General features: G+C 38.3%; 1 protein-coding gene across 1 annotated transcript in view; it reads right to left on the bottom strand.

The window, feature by feature from the left end:
- The window catches only part of GRM3 (glutamate metabotropic receptor 3), a gene marked incomplete at both ends in the record, with an annotated part of 94,127 nt that overhangs the window by 101 nt on the left and 72,689 nt on the right, over positions 1-21,337 (bottom strand). The window contains one exon of the mRNA XM_080701784.1: positions 16,069-16,243. Coding sequence (XP_080557910.1) covers positions 16,069-16,243 — 175 coding nt within the window. The remainder of the gene's footprint in view (positions 1-16,068; positions 16,244-21,337) is intronic.

Raw genomic sequence — 21,337 nt, 5'->3', positions numbered from 1 at the left:
CCATTAAGTAGGCCACCTCGGTAATGCATGGATAATACCAGACACTCAGTTAAAATTATGTTAAAACTTCATTTTAGCTTGGCTTTGGTTTAGTGCTGTCAGAGGTCAACTTTGTAAATATTTTCTGCTCAAAATTAGTTTGTATCCTGGAACAAACCCACGCTTGTGTCAAACTTCTTGGAGAGGGAATTTATAAGCATAATCATTGCTGAAGGAAGTTTCTTGTGGGTTGGAAATTAGCTCTGATAATCTACAAACTGGTCAAAATACAATGTGCAAAAGTGAAAGATCACTGCAATTTTCTTATATAGTGTGTTAAATTATTTGCTATTTTCAATACCTTTAATTAGTTTTGTTCTCTCTGGTCAAGGATGACTCTTATGTGGTCCCATGAGTCATCTGTGAACTCTGCTGCCTTAGACAGTGGCTTGATATATCTTCATTGTTCATGTTGCATAACTTCAGTGGAAACACTTGTGAGGGCCAGGTGCTGAGAGCTTCAATTTCATAAGGTTTCCAAAAAAAGAGGACATTCTGAAGGGATGTTGCCCTGGCTAATGGCAGTAGTGACAACAGTGCGTTGGTGTGCACACAATATGGGTATGTATATTCATTCCTTTAATAACCATTTTCTCAGATACAGTTTTTAGCTGTTAACTTGTTGATAAAGTATTGTTTAAATGAGAAATATATCTATAGCTCAATTATACCTATTTCCCTCGGGATACTTTTTTTTTCATATAAATGAGGAAAGAAAGCAAGGAGCCTAATTCTCCATGTGAGGAAACCATATAGCTAAGACAATAGCTCAGAGGAATGGCCTAACAATACCTTCCAGGTCTTTCTACATCCCATCACTTGGCCTGTCTGAGCATACTCTAATCAGCCAGGGCTGATCCTCTGGGCCATTTGACCACAGCCCAAATCTAATGGACCAGTCAATGTTCCATTGTTTGAAGGACATACAAACTGATTTTCTGCTAAAGTGTTAATGCTTGACAGTGGATAATGTTCTTACCCCATAAAATTGCATTTTGCATAGGAATTTCTTTAAAGAAAACACAAAGGAAAGACTGAATTTTGAGATTATATGGCATTCAGTGGGGGAGCATTTTCCATACTGGGACACTAAAATTTTTCAGCAGGTTCACACTAGGGAGACTAAAGCCCTTGAGTTTTACATTGATAACTTGGGTAGGCATGTGAGAAAACTTCTAATGTCCAGTTGTTGCAGCTTCCCAAAGAGACTGGTGGGATCATAGAACATTTTAAATTTTTTGGAGACATTTTTCTTTTTATCATTGTCAGGAAAAGTTCCAAGTTTCTTTATGAGTTCATTAAAGCTACAATATCTTTGCAGGCAGGGATGATGTAAACACATCTCCTGAAATTTCTACAGTGAAGAAATTTTTAACAGAGGTATGCTAGTAATTCTGAATGTGTGGGTTTTAAATTGTTTGCTATATCTAATTCCAGCATCATCAGAGCTAGGTATGAAAAGAAAGAACAGGTGAAGTTCAAAACATAGGTCACTGGAAACTTAGGAGCGTACTCTAGACCATTAAAATCATATTTTTCTGCAGCTTCCTTATATCCACAATCTTCATGTGGATGTTCAATAGACATTTCAAAATCAGTGGACAAGCTGGGTGTGGTGGTGCACGCTTGTTATCCCAACATTTGGGAGGCTGAGACAGGAGAATCATGGTTTGTGGACAGACTCAGCTCCTCCTTACTGAGGCCCTCTGCAACTCAGTGAGACCCCGTTTTAAAATAAAGAATAGAAAATAGGGCTGGGAGTGTATCTCAGAGGTAGAACGCCCCTGAGTTCCATCCCCAGTTACTGCAAAAGAAAAGAAATCAGTGGACAAAGAATATTTGAGTCTATAACCTGTGCCCATTTAGCCTTTCCTTCCTCATTAAATTGTCTTACCATCAAAAAAGTTGATGCCTCATTTCTTTTTTTTTCCCCACCTCCATGTCAAACCTACTGTCAGGTCCAATCCATCTCAGTATTTGACTAAGTATATCTCTGCATCCACCACCCAGGCCTTTCCCCCCAAGTATTGCAATAACGGTACCATGAGCATTCCTGTTTCCACTTGCCTCCTAGTGCTGTGTTTCCTATACAACACTGAGACTCCAGTTATCTCTTTGTATGCTTGGTCCTGTGTTCTTGGATTCAGCCAACTATAGACTGAAAATGTTCAGGGGGAAAATGTGTCTGTACTAAGCATGTATAAATTTCTTTCTTATTACTATCCCCTAACCAATATAACAACTATCTACATGGTATTTACATTGTATTAGGTGTCCTAAGTAAGCAAGAGATAACATAAAGGTATACTAGAGGATGTACATAGATTATAGGCAGATATAGTACAGCATTTTACATAAGGACTTGAACATCCATGGATTTAGATACTTGAGGTGATTGTCCTGAAGCCATGCCACATTGGAGACCAGAGAAGAACTGTGTTTTTAAATATGCTCCTTACTCACTTACCTCCAGTAGCTCCCCTCATGCTTTACCTCCCTACTTTGGCTATACACTCCAAAATCTCTGTCTTTTTGTATTCCTCCCACTCCACTTGTTTCCCTCCCTTTTCACTTTTATTCTACAACACAGCAAATCTGTTTCTCAACTTGGTGCCTTTGCAACCACTGGCTCTGCCAGGAACATTCTCCTCTGTGATCATTATGTCGGGCTCCTTCTTTTCATCTGTCACACCACCCAGTCTTAAAACTCAATCTAGCCCAGTTTTTTTCTAGCCCTGATTTTTTCCCTTTTATTTCTTTTGTTAGTATCTATAGTGTACTCTTGACCAGCAAATATGCTGGGACTAGCTAGTCTATTTCATTATTTTATTTACCTCTAGTGCTAACCATGGAATAAACCCTGTATGAACATTTCTTGAATGATCATATAAATATTTGCATTTTAGAGAATGAGGAAGACAATGAACGTTTCAAGAAGGCAATAGCCTATATATGTGAGGCCTGTGGGCAGCTTTGTTTTGGGAGATGGGGGCTTTTTGTTTCTCAGGCCACATTATGGCAAAGGCCTTCAACAACCCTTGAAAAGAGAACTGGCTTAGGCTGTGAGCTCCCTGGAACAGGAATGCTGCCTCTGACATTTTAACTAATCCCTTTATCTTTTCTAGGATCAGGTTTTATTATTTTTGTGCAGGTTTTCATTTTCAGGGATTGAAGAGGAATGATGTGTCATGAAGGTAAATTACAGAGGATAACAAAGGACTGGTTTGCAAATGCCCCTGTCTATCTCGGACCAGTCCAATACTTTCTCTATTGGCATTTCTTGAGATTCTCTCAGAAAGTGCTCTCACGTTGCCCATCCCACCGTGGGACTTAATGTAACTACTCTTTGAAGTGCACTCTGGCAGTCATCTTGCTCACTGTACTTGGCTTTCTTGAACATTAAGTGTATTTGACTAGGTAGAAAAGATAAGGTTTGTAAAGGCTAGCTGCATGGTTTAAAACTGTCTTCTGCTATGCCTACCATGGACATCATTCTGGAAGTTTATAAGGAACTGCGAGTAATCTACCTGCTCCATAGGGACATTAAAGGGGATGCCCTGTACCAGAATATCTAAAGGCTTTGTGAGGAAGATAATGCAAACTCAAAGTCTTTTACAAGAAATAACAGCAAAAACACCCAAGAGACTCTTTTTGCAGTTATTTTTTTTCTTCTCTTTTGTAGTGTATTAAGGGAACTCTGCCTTGTTTTTCTGATTCTTTGTTACCCTTCCATCTATATCTTTTATAGAGTATTTTATTATGTAAAAATATTCTCATATTTGCATATGATGCTGAATATAGTAGGAAGATTATTGTTTCATGAGTTTACTATTTCAATTACTTTGCCATTCATAAATATTTTACATGTACCTTATTTTAGTTCATCTGTTATTCCCCAAGGTAGTAAAATATATGGAAGAACAAAGTACAATGTGTGCATGCGTGTGTGTGTGTGTGTATGTGATGAATTTTTGCCATTCTCATAAAATTCTCATGAGATTTTTAATGATGTAAGTTTAGCCTATTTTCTTAAGTGCGGTTAAGCAGATTTCTGTAATCATCCTTTATGCCAGAAATAAGAGGCATGCAGGCCTATTTTAGAGGCATGCAGGCCTATTTTGGGCTTTCCTGGTACTTGGGGTGAGCAGCAGCTGTTATTCTAGGTTAAGGTGGTGCTTTTTTCCATTCAAAGAGAAAATTGAAGATAGCTGGAAAAGGCCTCATAAGTTTCACTGTTGATCAGAAAAGGGTAATTCACACCCATCAAAAGGCATAACTTGCTTCACATACATTGTGAAGCATCGGAGATCAATGCAGCCAAGTGGCTGCTTTGTCTCACTCTGTAAAATCCACTTCCTTTTCACTAGTAATGCATGGGCTGGCCAGGCTTTGGAGAAAATGATGACTGGGCCCCCAATCAACGGTAAACATATTTACTTAATAGGTTCTTATGGATGCCAAGTCTGTTAGCCAATTTAGCAGCTGAGACTTGCTCTTGAGAATCAGTATCTTACTACAACTTTGGAATACATCACACTCAGAAGAAAAGAAAACAAACATTTCAAAAAAGGGCATTCCAGTTTGCCCTCATTTGTTCCATTTCCTTGCTACTGGTGACCTCAAATAATTTTTCCCAGGACATCTGCTTGTTTAGATATTTTAATGTTTTGATCATGGAATCCAGTTTACCCCAGCTGTTAGTTGCCTTGCTATACTGCTTTGTCACTGAATCTGTTTTCTTACTCACCATTAAATGATACTTGTTCCATTCCACAAGAAGTTCATGTGGTGATGAATATATATTTTCTGGGGAGGTAACACTACTACTGATGCCCAGCTACGGGCTGGGAGCCTCGCTGTCTTGGATTTCACAGAGGGAAGACAGAAAATTTATTTTCAAGAAATACAGAGTTCTCAGGAAGTGTTTCCTCATTATGACCCAAGTAATGGTCTTGAACCATTAACAGTAGATTGACATGAAATAATATTTTTAGGGTATGGTACAGAAATTTACAAACCAAATATTTAGTTTCCAAGTATAGAATTTTAATTATGTGAGAGCAAAGAGTCCTTCATTCAGTAATTCTTTGCTTCTGTGATAAGGTTCATAGAAAGAAAAGATATGTGATACACTATGTTTATGCCCCACAATCTAAACTAATTATGATGTCAGCAGAAAATCAACTGCTGTCACATCATGCCTTTTTTCTATTTTATTTCTTTTTTTCATTTTTAATTATATTTATTTATTATTTGGTAGTAGGGATTAAACCCAGGGATCTATATATACTAGGCAAATGCTCTACCACTGAGCTACACCCTAACCCCCCCTTTTAACATGTATATGTTGAGAGAGGGTCTCCTGCAGTTGCTCAGGTTGGCCTTGAATTTGTAATCCTCTTGCCTTAGCCTCCTGAGTAGCTGAGATTATAGGGCTATGCCACCATGCAATACTGGGAATGAAACCCAGAGACATTCTACCTCAGGGCTATACCCCCAACCCTATTTTATAATTTATTTGGAAACATGGTCTCACTAAGTTGCTGAGAGCCTCACTCAGAAGCTGAGGCTGGCTTTGAACCTGTGTGATCCTCCTTTCTTAGCCTCCCAAGTGCTGGGATTACAAGAGTATGCTACCATGCCCGGCTCTCACACTGCTTTTTCAGTCATGTTCTTTTACTCTTTCCTCCCTTCCTCAAGAAGTACAAAAGTGGATGTCCAATAAGTAATTGGTAAATAAGAGAACTTCAAATATTTTTGTGCTATTTTACTGGCTTTTATATTCTCAATACTTCTTAATTGATCAGCATCCTCTTTTCTATCCAAATATGAATGAATAGAAGCTCATTCAAGAAACAGAAGTTTATTCCCCCTTGACTCAAATAATTAATGTGAGCTCTGTGTGCTACTATGCCTAGGTATAAAACAGTCTAAAACACTAAGAAAATAATGTCAGGCATTGGTCCTTCATTCCAGTGGAGCTCATTCTGTTAGGTTCACCTTCAAGTTATGTAAGCATCTCTATACCTTATTAGCTCCCATTGCCCTCATCCGTGTCTGAGCCACAAACATCTGGACTACGCAATAGCCTTCTACGTGATCTCTCCTCCTGTTTCCTATGCTAGAGTCTACCCACAAAGCCAAAACAATGCTCTTAAGGTCAGTTCTGGCCACACCCCTTAAAAAACCCTTCTAGAGATTTCTGATTTCTTTCACTAGAAAAGCAAAAGTCCTTACAGTGACCACCAACGTCCTCCGTGATTTTTTTCTACTCCATTTTCACCTCCTCTCCCCATTCACCTTTCCACTTTTCTATGGTCACACTAGCATCTTCTGTGACCTTCCAACTTTGGGCCCTTGATTTTACTGTTCCCTCTGCCTGGAATGTCTTTCAGATATCAGCATAACTCACTTCCTTTGTTTCCTTCAAGTCTCTTCTCAAATTTCATTTTGTCAGACCTTCTCAGGCCATTCTATAAACAATTTGCCTCCCTACGGTGCCTCATTTGTCCATTCTTCACATAAGTAGTGTCTCCACAACTCCAACACATTGACACGTTGTATTTTATTGATTTTTCTGTCTGTGCCTCTTGTCTGGTCCAATTAGAATGGCAAGCACCAAGAATATATAATTTGTTTGTTTTGTTCATTACCACATACCCAGCGCCTAGAGCTAAGCTTAGGCTCAAAAAGTTTCTTCAATGAATGATTAAGTTGATTAGTCATATCAGATTTATACATTTACTTAGTAAGATGACCCCGTCCCAAAGCCTCTGAAATTATAACAGGTAAGGCAGAAATCTCTCTCCCCGTGTTTTCAAATGTGTAGAGATTTTTTATGCTACATAGGCACATAGTCTCTCCTGTTAGGGATATTCTTCAGAGTACTTCACTTAAAGTGAAAAAGAAGTAGAGAAGAGAAACTGAGTATAATAAATGGATGTCAGGTTGTTTGCTTGCTTTATTGTAAGATACTGAGCAACTGAAACCGTATCTGGGCAGTAGTAGTAGATTATAATAATTCATTCTTGCTTCCTTGCTTTTGTATTGAGGATTTAACCCCAAAACATTCTAACTCCATGCTACAGCCCTAGGCCTTCATATATATAAAATTTTGAAACAGGGTTGTGCTATGTTGCTGGGGCTAGCCTTGTACCTGAGAGCCTCCTGTCTCAGCCTTCAAAGTACTGGGATTCCAGGTGTGTACTAGTATGCCTGGGATGTATTTTCTTTTCAAAACTAGCATAGCTACATAGCTGTGATCATGGTGCCATGTTCCTAAAGATATTAAATAAATTTGAGGTTCCATGATAATGTGGTTGACTATCAGTATCTCTTTTATTATATCCAACTCTCTGGTTTAGGAATTCTGAGTTATACCCTGTTCAAATGTACAAGGCATAACTGGGAAATATGCAATGTAACATAATTCAAGAAAGTGATACTTGCTTTTATAGGACCACTTAATGAAAGAAATTGTGTTTTTGACATAAACATTTAGCCAGTTATTATTGGCTAATAACAGTATTCCTTTGCTGTAATCAAATCCCTTTCTGAAGAGCTTTGTGGCTAGCCTCTCTGGAACATCATGCTCTTTCCATCTGCCGTGTGACTGGGTGGGTCACTAGGGTCTCTAATGCACATGATTTATGCTGCTGACCTCCCTGAACTCAGGCTTTTAAGGTGGCTACAAATCCACACCCATGCCAAGAGAACAAAATGCTGTCAGGTGAGGAGCTGAAGAGAACACTTTTAACTTAAAAAAAGAAATCAATGAATTTGATGACGCTAAGATTCTCATGGTCAGAATAGTCTCTGGGATGAATTTTGTAACTGAGTTAAGGCAGAAAATCCTGGCAGGTCACAGGAGTCATAGAGCAGGTATGGAGAGTTTTATTTATGAATTCAGTTACCAAATTCCTGAAAGAATCTCATAGGTTGGGCCCTGGTTTTTTCATCTGGACATGTAGTTATTAGAATACATGATCCTGAGCTGGGCGTAGTGGTGCAAGCTTTTAATCCCAGTATTTGGGAGGCTGAGGATCGAGGTTCACAGAAAGCCTCAGCTACTTAGTGAGGCCCTTTGCAACTCAGACCCTGTTTTCAAAATAAAGAATAAAAAAATAGGGCTGGGGTTGTAGTTCAAAGGTATAATGCCCCTTGGTTCTATCCCCAGTACTGCAAAAATAAATAACTAAAATAAAAATAAATAAATAAAATAAAACTACAAGATCCTTAGCTGCCCTTCTAGCTCCAGTGTCTGTGGTCACTGTTATTGTAGAACATGGGCTACATTTGCTTAGGGAAAACCTATTAGAGGAAAAGAGAAATTTATTTAAGGGCTGGAAAAAAGCAGTGCTGAGACGAATACAGTGGTGGCGTTAAACAGAAGAATAGAGTGGTACTGAACATTGACTCTCTAAGACAGGTAGGATTTTTTGTTATACCTGGAGACTCCATTCTCCTGTCCTCAAGTAAGAAGAAGGGGGGAATGGAATGAGGTTTTCAGAAATGATGTGGATTTTTCAAAGGAAAAAAAAAAGGATTGACATGTATTTGAACTGGATGCAGTAGGCATATTCTGCCTAGAAGCAGATGGCTTAACTTTCTGAATGCTCTAAGCTATGGCTGCATTATCCACTAAAGATTGATGTGTATAATATACTCACAGCTGCAGTGAGGAAGGCTGTCAATTTAGTCTGTGCTATTACATAATTTGTTCATTTGCCTGGCCAGCCTCGTATACAGTGTCTCTGTGGGACTCCCTAATTGTGTAGGCACATGATACTGTTTTTCTAGTGTTGCAACAGAAACTTGGGCATTATGTGTTAATGTTTTTCTTTCATAAAGTCGTATTCTGATTCTAGTGATGGCTTGCTTCTGCTATAGTTAGCATCTTTTTTTTTTCTTTCTTTCTTTTTTTTTTTTTTTTTTGGTGGTACTGGGGTTCCTGGAAGCCCTTCTACCTTCAGGCTACACTCCTATACCTTTTATACTTTTTATTTGGAAACAGGGTCTCTTAAGCCAGCACAGCTAGCTTCGAACCTGTGTGATCCTCCTGTCTCTGCTTCCAGGGATTACAAGCCTGCGACACCACGCCTGGTCTATAGTTAGCATCTTAAAAGGCTCAGCCATTGTTGATAAGTATGGAGTCTGATCCTCATGCTCTTGCTTTCTGTTGCTAGAGCTCTGTGGAAAATTATCCTGTGACTCTCGATTGATCTTTTTGTATGACTACTTTCAGTTTGTAATGTGAAAATTCTTTGTAATAAGAAATCACTCCATTAATTGAGCAGTTCACACATTACCACCCAGACCGGTGACTTTCTGAATAAGGTTTTGTCAGAGGAAATCAATCTCTTATCTGCCTACGGATCCTTTGGGACCCAGGTCTGGCCATCATTAGTTAGCAGAAGCCTGTTGGCTGATAATAATGATAATGACATGAGCAAGGGAAACACACTGCCCCATAAAACCAAAGTCTGGGTACATAACACCTCTGAAGACTGTAGGGCCCATTTCATCTCTCACCTCTTTCCCTCATCTATGCTTATACAAAATTATATTGGTGGCAACATTCTAACCTGCATGGCTCCTATAGGTTTCATACCACACAACCTTGTGTGTGTATCCAGCTTGCTCCTTCAATTCAATATTATGTGATTCTACTTACATTCCCAGCATGTATTCTTGATTGCCTGTCTGTGGGAACCAGCTCTGAGAAGCCCCTTTGCTTCTAAGCAGAACAAAGAATGACCTCTTTTCTTTTTCATCCAAATACAAAGGAAGTTTGCTTATATGTGCGGGTGTGGGAGCAGCATAGCAAGAATAGGATGTCAGTGTCCCTGAATTATACTGCCCCTGGAAGGAGTATATTCATCTTTAGGAAATGTTTCCTGAGTGGCCAGGTATTTCTATTTAGAAATGCCTTTTAGGGAGGGGTTTAGATAGAGGGTAGGAAATAACTATGTGGGTATGGGGCCATTGGCATCATGCGGTAAAGGATGAGAAGACACTATTTCCTCTCTGAACTTAGTGCCTGCTTCCCCTCTGAAGGTCATCTAAGAGGAGTCCCTGCACTCCACTGGTATCTTTTGATAAAGATCTTTTGTGTGGGGGCTCTCAAATGGGCCACTTCCATTGAACCAGTCGTATTATCTGATATAAACCAGATTTCTGGCCTTTGCCCCAGATTCCAGAAATCAGAATATCTGTGGGTGGGGCCAGAGAATCTCCATTTCAAAGAGGTCTTTTTATACAAAGATGTTTGAGAACCATTGGCCTATGGATATAATTCATAGAGAAGAATTAAAGTTTAATTAATTCACTTTCATTCTGACTTTCACTGTCTATAATTAATCAGATGCAACTTGAATTATTATCCTTTGCACATCAATATATATATAGCATTTCTCAAATGGTGAGCTTTCCAAAATGTCCTTAGCCATGTTATTTCTTCCATTTTAAACTACTTCTGAGTTTGCTCATGATTTACATATTTTTGGAGAAATTTCTCAGCTTTAAGAACCCTTGCTGGAGCCGGGCATGGTGGCACATGCTTGGAATTGGAATCCCTGCGCTTGGGAGGCAGAGACAGGAGGATCGCGCAGGTTCGAAGCCAGCCTCACTGGGTTAAGAAACCCTGTTTCCAAATTTAAAAATATATATATAAAAATAGGTAAATAGGTCTGGGAGTGTAGCCTGGAGGTAGAAGGGTTTCCAGGAACCCCAGTATACCACCACCACACACACACACACACACACACACACAGAACCCTTGCTGGTCATGGTGGCACACATTTGTAATCCTAGCATTTGGGAGGTTGAGACAGGAGGATCATTCACCAAGAGCCTCAACTACTTAGGCCCTTGGCAACTGCTCAAAAGTTAAAAAAAAAAAATAGGGCTGGGGGTACAGATCAGAGGTAGACTACCCCTGGGTTTCACCCCCAGTACTGCAAAAATAAAAATAAAAATAAAAATAAAAATAAAAATAAATAAAAAATACAAGCCAGGCATAGGGTGCATGCCTATAATTCCAGGACTCAAAAGGCTGAGACAGGATTGCAGGTTTAGGCCTGCCTCAGCAGCTAAGCAAGAGCCTTTGCAACTTAGTGAGACGCTGTCTCAAAATAAAAAATAAAATAGGGCTGGCTATACTGTGGAGTGCCTCTGGGTTCAACCACTAGTACCAAAACAGAATAGCAACAACAAAACAACAACAACAACAACCAAAAAAGTCTAATACCAATACCATTTCTATGAACCACTTTAGCTGTTGTCAAGAGGCTAACCTAGGCTCCGAAGTGATGCGGTGTATTTGCCATTCTCTTACCAGAGAATTATCTGTGAATTAATGTGGCTGTATTTTTAGGCTGGGTGACTTTCACATGGGATCAAGTATGTAAAGTAGCTTTAATCCCTGAAGAGAATGACATCCTGGAATAATTTAGAATTTATAGAATGCGTCATAATAAAAATAGTCTCAGATTCTTTAAAAGGTGGTCTATATCTTTCCCTTTGAATCTGAGCAGCTTCTTTTATAACTTTGATGAATAAATGTGGGCCAGTCATACTATATCAGTTTCCTGGCCAGGTCAGCTTCTATTTCCTCTTTTTTTTTTCTTTTGCTATGGGATTGAACCCAGGGGTGTTCTACCTGTGAGCTACACCTCCAGCCCTATTTATTTATTTATTTATTTATTTATTTATTTATTTATTTATTGAAACAGGGATTTACTATGTTGCTGAAGTCCTCACTAAGTGGCCGCGGCTGGCTTTGAACCTGTGATCCTCCTGTCTCAGCCTCCCAAGTACTGAGATAATAGACATGTACCACCATGATCAGCTCTACTTCCTCTCTTAAGGCACATGCTCTCTGGAAGCTTACATGGAAATGTTTACTTCCAAGGTGCCAAGAATAATAATGAAACCCCCGCAAAGTCCCCAGATCAGCTCAGTCTTAGCAGAAATCTATGCAAGAATACCAGACAAGGCCTCATGAAGCAGGTGAACTGCCCAACCAAGCTCTGCCTGGATTCCTGACTCATAAAACCCAGAGATAATAAACAACTTGTTTTAAGCTATTTAAGTTATGGGAAAGTTTTTTTTGTGTGTGTAAAAATAAGTAAATGTGGAGGGGACAGAGGATAGCCTGTTTCTATGCTAACTTACTCTCATCTATACATGGGTGTTTTGCTTTTACCACTGGAGAAAGTAAGTCCTAAACCAGGAATAATATTAGTAACATTTGCCCAATGAATAAAGTGTCAGCATAATATCTACTGGAAGAACATAAACTACGATTTCCCTTTGGTATCTGGACAATTGGATCCAGGAAGATGTGTAATGGTTTAGATTTGGAATGTCTTCCCACTGCACAGGGAAACATGGTAGCAATGCTGGAAGCAGGGTTTAGTTGCCTTAGCAAATAAACCATGGGAGGGTGGCCTTGGGGATTATATATTGGTTCTGCCTCCTCCTGCTCACACTCTTGCTTCCATACTCCATGATATGAGAATAAAGCCTTGCACATGCTCTCTCTACAACTGCTTCCTGCCACCATGCCCTGAAATCCAGGGTCACCACCTCACATTGAACTGAACCTAAAAATCTCCAAGGAAACCATGGGCAAATAAATCTTTCCTCTAAGCTGTATGGTCAATTGTTTGGGTTTTAGCAGTGAAAATACTAGCTAAGACACCCTGCCTCTACCCCCTGCCCACAGATACCAAAATTTGAGCAAACCCCTTGTACAAATGGTGTAGTATTTGTATATAACCTACACATCATATACTTTATTTTTTGCAGTACTGGGGATCGAACCCAGGGACATTTCTACCTTTGAGCTAAATCCCCAGCCCTATTTTTTATTCATTATTTTGAAACAGGGTCTTACTGTGTTGCAGAAGGCCTCACTAAGTAGCTGAGGCTGTTTGTGACTGTGATTTTCCTATCTCAGCCTCCAAATGCTGGTATTACAAGTGTGTGCCACCACACCCAGCTTGCCTTTCATATACTTCAAATCATCTCTAGATGACTTATAATGCTAAATATAATGCAAATGTTGAATAAATAGTTAATATACTATATTGTTTAGGGGATAATGACAAAAACAGTCTCTGCATGTTCAATACTGATGCATTTTTTCCAAATATTTGTGATCTATAACTGGTTCAATCGATGAATTCAAAACCTATGAATATGATGTCCCTGAGTTCAATCCCTAGTGTCTCAAAAAATATGGAGGGATGACTCTACATACTAAATACATGTTCTGCTTAATAAACTCAGAGAAAATTTATAAAGCAACATATTTCCCAGTATTTAGGAGAGAAATGCATATAAATTGAACCAAATATGTAATAGAGGGAATAGGCACTTGTGGTAATAAATGGGTTCCTTAATTTCTTTTCAAACTAGTTCAGTAACATGTTCATGCTCCAAATTAGGTATCAACAACCAGTATCTTTGTTTTTTTTTTGATTTATAGTAATAAATACATTTTACCTGGACTTGGTTCATACATACATTTTGCTCTTCATGATTTAACCTTCATTGCTTACCTTTATTACATGTAATTAACTCTAAGATTTTCTATTATATTATCTTTTAAAAAACACTCAGAAAACATTAAATAAATGGCTTATACTCTATAGTATGTAAAATGGTGCCCCAATTCTAAGTTTTTTTGAGGTCAGAAACTCTATCCTAGTCATTACCAGTGCTTAGAAATCTCTCATATATAGTAGATACTCAAGAATTTAATAAATAAATTTCATTATAATAGTTCCAATTTATTAAAGTGGGAAAGATTTTAACTTCAAGTCAGAAATCCAAGGTCAACTTCTTACTTTTGAGTCCTTGTATATCCTTGAGAATTAATTTCATTTCTCAATTTTCTTACCTACAAAATAGAACTTGTGATAACTGTTACTCATGAGGATAAAATGAGTTCATAAATATATAATCACTTTGAATAAGCGATACAGACTTACTAATAACAGGTGAGTGTATTTATTACTTATGCATTTTGAAATGCATAGGGATATTATACAAATCCTTCATTTTATTATATGATACTACTTAATTTGGATTAATGAACAAGGATAATACCGAGTTCTAAATTTAGACCCTTTTAAAAAAAGAATATTTCCAATACCATTGGGTAAAAATAATTGTCCAATAATGTTGGTTTGTGTAGACATTTACATAGTAGCACTAATTGGGTCATATCAAATTAACATACTGAAATCAGATTAAGCAGGTACGTTGCAGTCAATACATTGTTTTTGTTTAAATGGATGTTTCTAAACTTTTGAACAGAAACTTGACTGGGTAAAATGTCCTTGTGATCCCTTCAGGAATTTACTGATTCTCAGCATAAATATTTTAGAAAATGCAGCCATTTCTGCATTACTGAGGTCTCTATATATATGACAGGACATATGATACAGCCCTTAAGTCACTGGCTTTGAAATCAGAGGTACTGACTTGAAATTCTGATTCAGCCACTTTTAAAATGCATGAGACCAGTTGGAATTTTATGCCTCAAAGAGTTGTGAATGTTAAATATAGCACATGAGTACACACACACAATATTTAGCACAATGCACAGTACATAAAAAACACTCCATAAATGGTAGTTACTGTTAGCTATTATTGTTTTTATTGTTTATTGCCAATTGTTTCTTGTCTGGACTAGCTAGCTGTTACAACTAGCTGTTACTTCTGTCTGTAAAGGAAGAGATTTGTATTCTTGAGAAATAAGCATGTTTCTGTTTTGCAGATTTTACCAAAGCCCAGGATTCAACCACTGTGAAGCCTGGGGATTTAGCTAGAGAGGCAGTAAGTCCTCACCCATGCAACTCAGCACTGAACAGCACACATTCCCTCAGCCTGTCAGTCTTCCTTCTGTCTGCTGGGGGAAGGGGTGCCCTGTTAAATCCTGTACAAGGTTGAAGAAATCGGGGCACTAATGTGATTGCTCAGCTTGTGATGCTGAGCTGTTCTGAAGGATCCTTTGTAATCGACTTGAGGCAAAATTGCGAAGTAGTCATTTGTCTCTGTCACTTCTAGTCCTCCCTTTCCCCTCGTCACCGCGCTCCCCATCTCTCCCTTCTTTCCCTCCCTCCTGTCAGAGAAGTTCTTCCACCAAATACCACAAATTAGCTGAAAGTGACTTAAAAGGCTGTCCCCTTCAGGTATAATTGTGCTTTAGAGAACGCTAAAGAATGAAGGCACTGGTTCTGGAAAGATAGTGTTTCAGACATTTGCAGACCAGTAGGAGAGGGAAATTTTGGACCTGGGGTGAAGGCGTGTCCTGAAATCCTTCAGTTTGTATTGCCTTCCCAGCTGGCTCTCAGCAGAAAAACACTGTCACTGAAATAGGAAGATCTACTTCAGAATTTCCCAGGGTATATTCCTGGGATCTTAATTGGTCTTACTGTGGTCAAATGCTTTAAGAAACTCTAAATAGCAAGGTCAATAAACAGGTTTCCTTACTGGAGAGATTCTCAACACCTTTAACAAGCTCCTGTTAAAGAAGCTCTTTAAACTTTCAAGTAGGTGTTGAGGTTGTAGCATTTTTCAATCTTATCTTCCCCTTTTCATTTTTCATGGGGTCCTCTCAGCATCTGTGTGACATAGAACACATTTTACCAACACCATTTTCATCCCACCCTCTAATCCAATGAGTGAATGGAGGCAATGACTTACTTATGGTAACCTGTTGAACTGACTGCAGAGCCAGATTAGAGATCAGGTCGTTCGGCTCTGCAACCTGGATGGAACCCTGAATGACGTTACAGTTGAATATCTCTTTTCTATGACTTTCAAACAGAAAGTTGAACTCTTCTGCTTTATACTGTCTCTTGCACATCTAGCATAGTACCTGGCATAGTGCGAATTAGAACTTACTAAAATTGAATTGAGATTGTTCACGAGGACAGACATGTGTTGCCTTCTCCTGCCAGCCTGGTCCATTACAATGGCATGTATGAAAGTGTCAGTGCTGGGTTCCATACTTACACTGGGAATATGTGGTCCCAGTTCCACTGACACTGAACCTGTTGAGGTGCAGTCTGTGAGTGACCACGTTCTTCTGGGGTTGGAACAGGATGATGTGCACCTTGGGTGCAAACAAACAGCCCAAGACCACAAAGCCACTCAGGCTAACGGAGATGCACATGGTTGTTGTCTGAACCTGTAAGAAAAAGTTGGCTAGTTAAGTGTCTGGTTATTATTCAATCAACTGGTGACCTAAAAAGAGCATGGAAACAGGAGCAAACAGAGAAACTAGAATCAGTCATAGTTCTGCTTTTATTGTAGTCAAATCAATAATTATATTAGATCTTCTGTGTTTGGGATATTTATAGAAACATTAAGATTTCCAACAAACACCATTTGTGTGGGTTGCTCCTAAATGCTTGCCAAGACTTCACATGGACTTTCTTACTTTGTTTGTTTTTCTTTATACTTGTGTGAAGATATTTATGCAATATGATTGAAGTCAGAATCTTTAATAGTAAAACATAAATATTCAATGATGAAGTGGCCAGATTGCTGATGGTTTCAGTCAATGAACTTGGATTGTTTAACATTTACTATATTATCAACAAATTTGAGTTTTTAATATTTTTTTCCCATCCCACTTTACTGCCAGCAGCTCTGCCTGTCAACTACTGGTTTCCCTGCTCATTGTTGGGGTCATATGAACTGTTTCTTGTTCTCTTATTTTTTTCAGCTATTTCATTGGCATCACTCTGGAATGTTGACACAACAATATTCACCACTGGTCTCTGTGTTCTCTCAGCTTCTCTACATCCATCCTTGACAGAATTGTTGCTTTCCCTCTCCATGCCTCCCTGAAAGTGTCCCTCAGAAACAGGGTATGGTACCATCTCTTCTCATTCTTTGGCTCTCTCTCTCTCTCTCTCTCTTCTCTTTCTCTCTCTCTCTCTCTCTCTCTTCTCTCTCTCTCTCTCTCTCTCTCTTCTCTCTCTCTCTCTCTCTTCTCTCTCTCTCTCTCTTCTCTCTCTCTCTCTCTCTTCTCTCTCTCTCTCTCTCTTCTCTCTCTCTCTCTCTCTCTCTCTCTCTTCTCTCTCTCTCTCTCTTCTCTCTCTCTTCTCTCCCTCTCTCTCTCTCTCTCTCTCTCTCTCTCTCTCTCTCCGTTGATTTTATCATTTGTCCTGGATTCCTTTCCCACAAATTTGTTGGAAAATTCTACACTGGGCTCTATATGTTATCACTTTCAGTATTGAAAAAGGGTATAATTATTTCTTCTATCAGTTTTGAGAATATTTACCATAGACACTCAGAGGCTGCTTGGCATACTATAGTAATTTTAGTTGTTTTCTTTATACCAAGGCAAGTGCTGTTCTAAAATAGCATAATATTTACTGCCCTGAAATCTCTGATTTTCCTCTCTAATCAAGGAAAGCTAAAGACTGAACAGTTACTGAACAATTATTTGGAGAAGCCACATAACTTAGGAGGCTTCATTCTGGTTTTGATTTTTAAAAGTTCAGGCTATGCTTATGACATAATTCTTCAGAACCTAGATCTCTTTAAATGCTGAAAATGTAATCCATTCTTGCCATTTTATTTGCTTACTCTTTATTTTATTTTTTGGTACTGGGGATTTTACTCAGAGGCATTCTATTTATAAGCTACATCCTTAGTCTTTTTATTTTTTATTTGGAAACAGAGTCTTGCTAAGTTGCTTAGGCTGCCCTTGAACCTGGGATGATCCTGTCTCCGCTTCCCAAGAAAGAGTATTACAGGTATGTGCCACCATGACTAGCTTCATTCTTGTCATTTTAAAGTTCTTGTCTTCCTCAACTATCCCAGTGCCCTCAAGTTTTGGGGCCCCAATTTTAGGCTCATTTCCCTTTTGTCAGCTTCTCATAAAAGAGATTACTATCTAATTCTATGATGTGAGGAAAAAAAAGAAGCAGACTTCAGAATCAGAGAAGAGAGGAAGTTAATAAGTGGGCCACTTAAGTAAAGAAGAAAGATCACACCACCCAAGAGTAGACAGAACACAAAATGGCAGAAAACAAAAATCATATATCAATAATATCTCTTAATGTCAAAGGACTTAACTCACCAATCAAAAGACATAGATTGGCAATGTGGATTAGGAAACATAATCCAAATATATGCTGTCTGCAAGAAACACACCTCACAGCCAAAGACATTCACAGGCTGAAGGTGAAAGGATGGAAAAAGATATACCATGCCACCAGTGACCAAAAAAGAGCAGGGGTAGCAACCCTAATATCCAACAAAACAGACTTTAAACTAAAACACATCAAAAGAGACAAATCAGGGCACCTCCTTTTACTAAAAGGAACACTATAGCAAGAAGATATAATGATAGTAAATATTTATGCCCCAAATATGGGTGCAACCACATTTGTAAAACAAACCCTTCTGGACATAAGATCCCAAGTAGACCCAAATACAATAATTCTGGGAGACTTTAATACGCCTCTCACACCACTGGATCGATCTTCAAGGCAAAAGATGAGTAAAGACGTTTTAGAACTAAGGGAAACCATAAACCAATTGGACCTAATAGACATTTTCAGAGTATTTCAACCAGGAACTACAGAATACACTTTCTTCTCAGCAGCCCATGGAACCTTCTCCAAAATTGATCACATCCTGGGACACAAAGAAAATACCAGCAAATTCAAAAAATGTAATATAATTCCTTGCATCTTTTCAGACCACAACGGAATAAAAGTAGAAATCAACAACAGGAAACTCGAAAGAAAGTATTCAAATTCATGGAGAATGAATGATACACTATTGAATGACGAATGGGTAAGAGCAGAAATTAGGGAAGAAATAAAGAAATTTATGGAAACAAACGAAAACAGAGACACAACCTACCAAAACCTATGGGACACCATGAAGGCAGTACTAAGAGGAAAGTTTATTGCATTGAGTGCCCACATAAAAAGGACGGAGAACCACCAAGTAAAGAACCTAATGACACAGCTCAAGGATCTAGAAATTCTGCAACAGTCTATTCCCAAAGCCAGCAGAAGGCAAGAAATCATCAAAATTAGAGCAGAAATAAATGAAATAGAGAACAAAAAAACAATTCAGAGAATCAATAAAACAAAAAGTTGGTTCTTTGAAAAGATTAATAGAATTGATAAACCCCTGGCCAACCTAACCAAAAGAAAAAGAGAATCAACTCAAATTATCAAAATTAGAAATGAAAAAGGAGATATCACCACAGATAGTGAAGAAATTCAAAATATTATCAGAAACTACTTTAAAAATTTATACTCCAATAGACTTGAAAACCTGGAAGAAATTGATAGATTTCTAAGCACAGTTAACCTTCCTACACTTAGCCAAGAGGACATAGCAAGCCTAAACCAACCAATAACAACCAAAGAAATAGAAATGGCAATAAAAATTCTTCCACCAAAGAAAAGCCCAGGCCCAGATGGGTTCCCAGCTGAATTCTACAAAACCTTCAGTGAACAACTAATACCAATACTGCATAACATGTTCCGGGAAATTGAAAGAGATGGAACTCTTCCAAATTCCTTCTATGAGGCCAGTATCACATTAATCCCCAAACCAAATAAAGATACCTCAAGAAAGGAAAACTACAGACCAATATCCTTAATGAACATAGATGCAAAAATTCTAAACAAAATACTAGCTATACGCATTCAAAACTATATCAAGAAAATAATACATCATGACCAAGTCGGTTTCATCCCAGAAAAACAAGGCTGGTTCAACATACGCAAATCAATACATGTTATTCACCACATAAATAGAACCAAGAACAAAAACCACATCATCATAGCAATAGATGCTGAAAAAGCATTCGACAAAATCCAACACCCATTTATGTTAAAAACACTGCAAAAAATTGGGATAGAAGGAAAGTACTTCAACATCATTAAGGCAATATACTGCAAACCCAAAGCCAACATTATATTGAATGGGGAAAAACTGCAAGAATTTCCTCTACAGTCAGGAACAAGACAAGGATGCCCTCTATCACCACTCCTTTTCAATATAGTCCTTGAGACTCTTGCTGCAGCAATCAGACAAGAGAAGGAAATCAAAGGAATTCACATAGGAAGAGAGGAATTAAAATTATCCTTATTCGCAGATGACATGATCCTTTATCTGGAAGACCCAAAGAACTCAACCAAAAGACTTCTGGAGCTGATTGACAAATTCAGCAAAGTCGCAGGTTACAAAATCAACCTAAAGAAATCAGTGGCCTTTCTTTATGCCAACAACAAATCCACAATGAAAGAAACAAAAACAACAATTCCATTCACTATAACCTCAAAACCAATAAAATACCTAGGAATAAACCTAACCCAAGATGTAAAAGACCTCTACAACAAAAACTATAAAACATTAAAGAAAGAAATTGAAGAAGACCTTGGAAGATGGAAAGATCTCCCGTGCTCATGGATAGGCAGAATAAATATCATCAAAATGGCCATTCTGCCAAAACTGATCTATAGGTTCAATGCAATTCCCATTAAAATACCAGTGACATTCTTCAGAGACCTAGAAAAATCAATCATGAATTTCATATGGAGAAAGAAAAGACCTAGAATAGCCAAAGCAATTCTCAATAACAAGAAACACGCAGGAGGCATTACAATCCCAGACTTCAAACTATACTATAGAGCAATAGTAGTAAAAACAGCATGGTACTGGCACAAAAACAGATATACTGACCAGTGGATTAGAATAGAAGATACAGAAACAAACCCACACATCTTTAGTCAATTAATCTTTGACAAAGGGGCCAAACACATACGCTGGAGAAAAGACAGCCTTTTCAACAAGTGGTGCTGGGAGAACTGGCTAACCATTTGTAAAAAGATGAATCTAAACCCCTATATCTCACCAAACACAGGAATCAACTCAAGATGGATCAAAGACTTAGAAATTAGACCTGAGACTGTGAAGCTAGTAGAGGAAAGCATAGGTTCAACACTACAACATATTGGCACAGGCAGTAACTTTCTCAACAAAACCTCCAAAGCTCAGGAAATTAAAGCAAGAATAAACAAGTGGGATAACATCAAACTAAAAAGTTTCTTCTCATCAAAGGAAACTATCAATAACCTAAAGAGGAAGCCTACAGAATGGGAAAGGATCTTTACCAGCCACCATTCTGATAGGGGGCTAATATCCAGAGTATACAAAGAGCTCAAAAGACTCTACACTAGCAAAACAAACAACCCAATCAAGAAATGGGCAAATGAACTAAATAGACACTTCACAAAAGAAG

This window comes from Muscardinus avellanarius, assembly GCF_963383645.1.
Source record: "Muscardinus avellanarius genome assembly, chromosome: 9".
Taxonomy (NCBI): Eukaryota; Metazoa; Chordata; class Mammalia; order Rodentia; family Gliridae; genus Muscardinus; species Muscardinus avellanarius.
This window is presented reverse-complemented; position numbering and strand designations above follow the sequence as displayed.